We start from the raw sequence: 8,263 nt of genomic DNA, 5'->3' as shown, positions 1-8,263 counted from the left end.
GTTACAGAGCGAGATCTTATTAGAAGGTATGTCTGAATCACCTGTCTGCGCAGAACACCAGGCTCCATGTGCCTGTATATGTGTATGTGTGTGTGTGTGTAACATGCACACTCCACTCCTCCTGAAGAAGACACTGCTTCACAGAATGGATGGCTGCTGTCAGACTGAGGAAGAAGAGATAGATTGATAGGGGAAGGGAGAGAAAGGGGGTGAGAGATGGAAGTTGAGACTGATGGCAGATGGTGTGAGATGGAGATGGAGAGGGAGACGAGTCCCGGCCTCCTCGCTGCCTCCTCACTGGCAGAGTACAGCAGGTATATGCTGAGCCCTAAAGAAATAAAAGGATCCAGTGATTGATTAACAAATTGATTTTCTCCTGCATCTGAGTCTCCTGTACCCCCCCGTCCTCCTCTCTGCCTTGTCTTCCACTGATGATACATAATCATTTCTGGACTTTCCTTGTTATTAATCAAATAGTCTTGTAATCACATCCATTTTCTCATTCGTATTTGCCTGCCAGCCACCACCTCCGGAGAAGTCGCACTGGAACACTGATGGAAAACATGAGAAATGACACAGTCCCAGACACAGGCTCTGCTTAAAGGTAAGAACATGACATTCACCAAAGTCCATTATAGAACACTTAATAACTCACTGTCAAAACTGAGGTCCGTGTCATTGTTTTCACTCCGCGCCCCAGCAATGAACCACATCCAGATGTTTTAGTTCACGGCTGTGCTGTTGACATGCTGACATTCAGACAACACAACAAACAAGTGATGAGTGGGCTCAACATAGATAAATGTCCATGTATATGTATACATATATATACGTTTTTGTCTGTTTTTACTTTTATTTTTTTTACTTTTAAAACTGATTAATTTTTGTTGCATTATTGCCACCTGCTGGTGTGACTGTTTTCCACATGTAATACAGAATAAGAGAACATGCAGGCAGACGGCGGCATACGTGTACAGAAATACTACCTATAGCCTATTCAAATACTGAGAGGAAATATTTGTACAATTGTTTATAATTTTACAAAACCTACTTTTAACATTCCTTACCTTAAATAGCTGTTTATCCTAGATCATTTCTATCCTGAAGAAACAGTAATACTGCAGTACTCAGGAGCAGCGTGACTGTCTGTCCTGACTACGGGGGCTTTTTTCCACCCACTGAGAAATTAGTCATGACATTTGTGAGGGAGCCAGTGAAGAAGAGAGGATTTGGGAGGTCAGGCTGAGTTAGACTCACTGTCGCCTACAACAAAGAAGGACAGCTTTAAAATCCATTTCAAAGATTTATGGCAGGAAGTAGTCAAGGAAAAGGTCATGACTGCTTTTTAGCCAGAATGACAGTTCACCATGTTTTTGAATAGTAAACAAAAATGACATGGATGCAAATAATGGCATATTTGTTTTATATGAGTTTAATGGGTCTTGACTGAAAGGTGAGATCTGAACTGGGAGATTGACAGCTGTGTTCCTGTCCATTCATTTTTCATTATCACCCAATTGGTGCTGCTGCAGATCTGTTAGAAAAGCAAACCAAAATCAAAATGAGTCGATGCCCAGCTGACACAACCAGCCATAAACACAGTGATGAGGCAGAATCCACTCTCCCTGGTCATAGAGGCGACGCCGCTCTGCTTTCACAGGATGAATAAATAAGCACAGAGCAGGCGGAGAAACAAGCGCTAATGTCCACTTTGTAGGAGGTCAACAGAGAGTGACCAGCCTTCCTGGTAAACCCTCGTCCACCGCTGACCTTTGACTGAACGTCCAGGTCTCCGATGAGCTACTTTTCCATTAACCAGACTGAGTAAATGTGCCGCCATGAATGGGCACACACACCGTTGGGCTAATAACTGACACCGCTGACCTCTGCTTATGGACTGACTGGAGAGCTGCTCCACCGTGTCTCCACAGACTGGACACACCCACCACAGTTCAAATTATATGTTTGTAATAATAAGACATGTTTTTAATCATGTTAGTTTACTTTTGTAAGCCAGATCCAGTTTGAGGGAATTAGTATAAATCATTTTATATATTTGTGAGAAGCTACACCATACAATACTGTTCAGGAAAGAGAAATAGTTTAAATCAGAAAAACAGTAGACTAGGTGGAGAGTCAGTGCTGCCTCTGAATGGAGGATAATACTTTAACTCAGATAATACAGTAGCTTCATCTTCACTGACACAAGCCAAGGTCTCCACAGGCAGTGTTGGAGTCAGAATCATTATAAAGCACTTCGGCTCATGTCGGAGGCACAAAGTTTATAATAACACAGCCTTCAGATGCAGGTTCTAATCAATTACTCTTTAAAAAGTGTCTTTTGTGTTCCTGTCACCTGTAACCTGGTGGTTAGAGCGTGTGATCCAAGGGTTGTTTGTTTGAATCTCAGGAATGGCAGGGCTCTGTCTTTTTCATAGAAATGAACTACTTTGCACAGTCATTGAATATTTTTTCATTCAACATAATACTCTTTGCCCTTTGACCCTAATACATCCTGTCAGTGGGTCAGAGAATGGTTACCTGCCCTGTTTTACCACAGGAACGTGTCTTTAAGTTACAACTGGAGAAGTCTGTGGAACTGGAGGTCAGACCTCAGCAATAACTCGTCGCTGACTTCTGACACCCAGGGACAACAGGTTGTTGTGGCGGGGGTTGTATCAGGAAGCTCATCTGATTTATTTGTTGTACAGAGACAGAGACAGGTGTCCAATGAAACCTCACGTTTAACACAGAGATTTTTTGGACTGATGGAGAGAAAGTAATGACATATCCTTAAAAAAACAAACAAAATCAATGTCACAGCAGTGAAGTCTTTATTTGATCTTTTCCAATGTGTGCTCTGTAACGCCAGGGAGAAAAACACGTGTTCTTTAAGAAAAAACACAGAGTTCTTCAGGGTGTTGTTCATTACAAATATTACAGACCATATAGATACAGGTGTGGTTATGAGCTGCCACACAATAGCACTGGACTCAGTACGTCAGCCATATTTACACTAAAGAAACCGACTTCAGCCCCTCTGGGTAGAAATGTACAGATGAAATAATCCACAGTATAAGTCGTTTTATGTCCTTGTGGATAAAAAACACAATATGCACATGCTTCCACGTGTGTGTATATATATATATGTGTGTGTGTGTGTGAGAGAGAGAGATAGAGAGAGAGAGCAGTAGACATTAAAATGGCAGCAGGGCGGGGGGGTTGGTTGTTCACTGTGGCTGAGCGTGAAAGGGAAAAAAAAGATTAGTGTAGTAAAAAAAAAAGAATAAAAAAGAAGGACATTTGAGCTGAGACAAGCAGGCCATTTGAGAACAAACACACACACACCGTCTGGTTTTCATGAATGATCAGGACTTCACAAAGACATAATGCGTTTCTAAACCCCCACCCTAACCTTAACCATTACCCAAACTCTAACCTGCTCTTAATTCTACTGACCTCATCTTCAATCTTGAAATACCCTTGAGCTTAGTGGGGACCTAAAAAAAATGCCCACACAAGTATCGCTAGACCACATACACACCCACACCCAGCTTCACACGTATATATACTTGTCAGGTCTCTGCTTTGACTTCTCTTCACGTTCAGCTTCTTCATCCTGTGGTTGTTTTGGTTCACTGGGACCAGGATCGGGTTTCTTTTAGTTCAACTGGTCATCACAAACCGATGTGGTCTTAAAGAGGTTAACAGAAGTAGTACACACATACAGTACACACCAAAATCGTCAGTGGCATTTCAGGGTAAGATGTGATAACTGTGTTCAGCACAGGGCTTACAGGTCTTTCTGTACAATCTTACACACACGCACACACACTTCACACACTGCAGTGGGTGACCGTCTGTCTCAGCAGTAGTTCTCTTTTCCATCTAGAGGGAGCAGAAGAAGGATGGAAACAGGCCTGAGAGAGGAAATGGTCTAAGACGCCGTTACACTCTACAGGTCGACGGATAAAGACAAAAAAGAGAAAATCTAATTGAATCTAAATGGGTTTGTTTTTTTCTTCTCCCAGTTCATATTCTGGGAACATCACACGTCAACAACAGCAACATGAAGGTTGAACACAAGTGTGTGGTTTTCCTTAATAGAAACAGTTTTGCTACCAAACAGCAAGGAGCCCCTTTATCCCATTGGTCCACATTTACACAGAGTGACTTCACAAAGAATGTTGGAGGGAAAGAAGTAGAAAGACAGAAAAAAACGGAGAGCACGTCCACCATCTCACCTCCCAAACAACTATGTTGTGGAGATTGTCAAGGCCACCAGAATACTGAGTAGATGAGGCGACATCGCTAATGACAAGTTTGTGGTGACCTTTGGCCTCCTGTACAGTGCCTCGAGTGCAGCCACAGCGTTGTTATGCAGCACAATTACCTGTGCAGTCAGTTTGTTTGATTAGATGAAGGACACTGAAGTGAATGAATGGCTTTTCATGAAAACCCACTGCATGAACCTCTATTTAACGTTCTATTCAAACGTTCACGGCTGTGATTCCACACTGCAATCCCTGAATGTAAAAGCAAGCAAGAACTTGAGTCCAGCTCTTAGTCATGAGGCTCAAAACAGTCTTAAAGGTTTTTTTGCTTTCAAAAGGAGCTTTTCCAGGACTTACAGAGAATCTTCTGGAAGGCTCTGCGAAAGTCCTGGTTGAAAATGGTGTAGATGACGGGGTTTAAGGAGCTGTTACAGTAACCAATCCAGAAAAAGAACTTAAACAAGGTCTCGGGGATTTGGCAAGGCTCTCTGCAGATACCGTACAGGCTGTAGGAGAAGAAGAAGGGAAACCAGCACACAACGAAGACTCCCATGACCACGGCAAGGACAAAGGTGAAGCGTTTCTCCCTGGCAGCAGACACTTTCTTTCGATTGACGGTGCTACGGCGCTTACGCCGAGAAGAGAACAAGTCGATGGACTTGGAACTTGCACGAGATTTCCTGCTGGAATATTTGGAGGCGGAGCTGCTCTTCCTACTAGACTTCCGACTGGACTTTCTGTCCTCGTGATGTTTGGAGGACCGGGAACATTTTTTCGGTTTTTCATCTGATGAGCTGCTGTCGTCAAAGTCATCATCGTGGTCTGGCAGTCCATGTTGGGGCTGATTGGGGAGAGGGGACTGAGCTGTCTGATCCTGACAGTGCCCATTCTCACGCTCCTGAACTTTGGCGCTCCCACCTCTGTTTGATGGTAACGACCCCCCTGGTTCTGCTTTGTCCATGCCGTTCTCCAGTGGAGAGTCCACATCCCTCTTTTTCTCTGACATTGTCCTGGTCCTGGTCTTTGCCACCTGGTAGATACGAATATATACAAGAATCATAATGACACAAGGTGCGAAGAACGATCCGATGCTGGAGTAGAGGATGTACCAGGTGTCGTCGTTCAGGATACACTGAGGACTGTTCTCGTTGTTGCTCCTGTCCAGGGATATCAGGGGTGGGAAGGAAATGACGGCGGAGATCAGCCACACCACCACAATCATGCCTTTGACTCTTTTGGGAGTTCTTTTCAGGTTGTACTCTACAGCCTGGGTCACCGACCAGTACCTGTCCAGACTGATGGCACACAGATGGACAATAGAAGAGGTGCAGAACAGGACGTCCAGAGCCAGGTAGATGTCACACCAGATTTTTCCAAAGAACCAGTAGCCCATGAGTTCGTTTGCCAGAGAAAAGGGCATGACCAGGGTGGCCACCAGTATGTCTGCACTGGCCAGAGAGACCAGGAACAAGTTCTGGGGGGGTTTCAGTGCTCTGCTTGTTAAAACGGCGATGACAACCAAGACGTTCCCGACTACTGTGAATAAAATCAGGAAGCCGACCAGCCCAGCCAGACCCCAGATAGCGAGCTGGGTGTACTGGCTGTGAGAAGTGGCGTTGGAGGAGATGTTTTCAGCCTCAAGGCTGTCCTCCAGGAACGAGCTGTTCACAAAATCCATTTTGAGAGTTCTTTTCTTTCTTTTCCTTTAGTCAAAATATGACTTAAGACAAATCGAAATATCGTGCGTAATTATCCCTTTAGGACTTCAATGCGCAAATTTCTCACCCGAACTCTACGCCGAACGGTGCTGCGCTTCTCTCCTCACCTGCAGTATTCCACATCTTGTATTAAGGTCGTTTCCTCGGGGAGAAAAAGAGACAGCGACAGGAATGTGCAGTCTTTTCAGTTCAAAAACTTCCAAAAAAATGTCCAGGATGCGCATCAGCATTAGAATTTCCACGGTTGGAGAGCGGACTCCCTGCTCATCTCGTCCTCTTCCATCCCGACTGCGCCCGCTTCTCTCCACCTCCGCCTCCCTGCTGTGTCCTGAGAGAGGTTTGTAACAACCACGTGTCTTCTTTTTTTCTAAAACAGAAAAAATGTGACAGATACCCGCTCCGCCCTGAGAAGGAGGTGGAGCTTTATGTAGGAGCAGGGATGGAAACGGTGATATAATAAAATATAGAAAATATTCCGTGGAAGTTTCTTTGGAATTATTTGATTAGAACCGGGGACAGGGGTGCGCTTGGATCACGCGTGTCCGCATTAGAGCATTCAGAATGAGGGACGGTATCAGACCCATCTCTGGTCTATGTGACTTTTTGAAGGTCCAGTCCCACAGACAGGCTGCGCTCCTGTGCATTTTAATCCACAGAGGCAGCATCACTCGTCTGACAGAGGTCACTGTCAGAGTGACAGCGCAGCGATGGAGCGCATCCTTCAGCGCCTGTCCTTCTGAGCGCACACTGGAGGTCAGTGTTGCAGCGGCCACTCTGGTCAGTGGCCAGCTGAGTGGAGACACTGATATGTACGGTATAGCTGAGGATCTACGATGTTTGGATGGACTGGTATCCTGATAGCAGTCGGTGTCACTCTGTGACGGAAACTTGTTGAATGGCTTGTTTGTGTTTGTGTTTGTGTTGAGATAATGGTCTCTATAAGAAGGTCAGAGAGATCACAGGAGGTGGTGTGAGGCTGGGATGGAGCTGACTTTTTACTGTGAAGATAACAGATGTGTAATCAGTAATGTCCAAAGCCTGGCCCTGGGATTGACTGTGGCACTTGGACAGATTTTATGTGGCCCTGGTCTTCTTTTTAAAGAAAACTGTTTACCAGTAAAGGAGACTATTCACAATTTTAGCTTTTTTCAATTTTCGGAGCTGACAGTCTGACTGACACAACAGTCAAATGGATTGTTTAGGAGTGTAGACTGATTAATATCGTACAGAACAACGGCAAACTGTATGTTTTATATTTCCTACTTAATTAGAGTGATTAGAGTGTCATTTTTTTTCACAGTAATCATTTTGATGGTGTTGATGTTGCATTTATTACTAGTAGACATTGAGCTGCACAAGACCTTGTTATTTCTCTCTCTCTCTTTCTTTCTTTCTCTGCACAGTCACTGCAGTATTGAGTTGTGTTAAGAATAGACAGGATTACAACTGTGCAGATCAGAGAGACTGACCAGGTTGAGCAGTTTTAGAATACGATCTGGAGTCAAAAAATTGGACACACACTTTTGAATGTGCCCCAGGGGAGAGTCAGTAGGCTTCTCACCCTGTGACTGTGTTGTTCTGTCGACATTATTAAAGGAGGGCACAGCTGCCAAGGTTGGCCAAATGAATCCAGGAAATACTGGCCACCAGTAAACTTGATTAATTAATTGAATTTATGAATTCATGAAAAGAAAAAAAAAACTCAACAGCTGCAGAGTCCAAAAGTTTATGTTGCAACCTCTTCAGCTGTGTTCCTGTGGTGTGACTCTAACAGATGTGAGTGGTGCTGCTGGTTGACGAAAGCCTGTCTCCTCTTTGCTTGGTATTAAGTTCCTGGATCAGTGTGTTTATTGACTGTGTCTTCCAGCTAAGTAGCTGCCATTAATCACACTGTGCTCAGCCATAGTGAATTAAAGAGCAGCCGCAGCCACAAGAGATGCTTAAGTCCAAATTGATCCTCATCAAGACGATTGGGTAGAGTGAAGAGACCATCGAGGGGGGTTGAGGATATGGGGTGAGGGCTGTGGCTTATCTGCCTACACGAAGTCTGAAGTCTTTCGAAAATCTTTCCACATCCAAGTCCCAAAACAGCCGGATACCCCTAACGCTACATTTCCAAATTGAACTAAGGCTGGAGTGATGCTGCAGCCCAGCATGGATGCATTCACTCTAAGTTGATTTTGAACAGACAGACAAGCCTTATTATGGTCATTAGGCCGTGTCCCGGGGCCGCGGATCTGTCTGGATAATTGGACCACCAGTCACGGATCT

General features: G+C 44.5%; 1 protein-coding gene across 1 annotated transcript; it reads right to left on the bottom strand.

Annotated features, from left to right (window-relative positions):
- Positions 1 to 1,703: 1,703 nt before the first annotated feature.
- On the bottom strand, positions 1,704 to 6,709 carry adra2c (adrenoceptor alpha 2C). Its single transcript, XM_017035074.2, has one exon. It carries the CDS (start codon positions 5,950 to 5,952, stop codon positions 4,606 to 4,608), a length of 1,347 nt encoding a protein of 448 aa, XP_016890563.1. The 5' UTR covers positions 5,953 to 6,709; the 3' UTR covers positions 1,704 to 4,605.
- Between the last annotated feature and the right edge of the window lie 1,554 nt (positions 6,710 to 8,263).

The sequence above is a fragment of the Cynoglossus semilaevis genome, chromosome 9 (genome assembly GCF_000523025.1).
Source record: "Cynoglossus semilaevis isolate Cse_v1.0 chromosome 9, Cse_v1.0, whole genome shotgun sequence".
Lineage (NCBI taxonomy): Eukaryota > Metazoa > Chordata > Actinopteri > Pleuronectiformes > Cynoglossidae > Cynoglossus > Cynoglossus semilaevis.
Note: the sequence above shows the minus strand (reverse complement) of the source record. Positions and strands in the feature narration are given on the sequence as shown.

Coding starts and splice junctions, on each gene's coding strand:
- adra2c (XM_017035074.2), bottom strand. CDS start 5,952: ATGGATTTTGTGAACAGCTCGTTCCTGGAGGACAGCCTTGAGGCTGAA.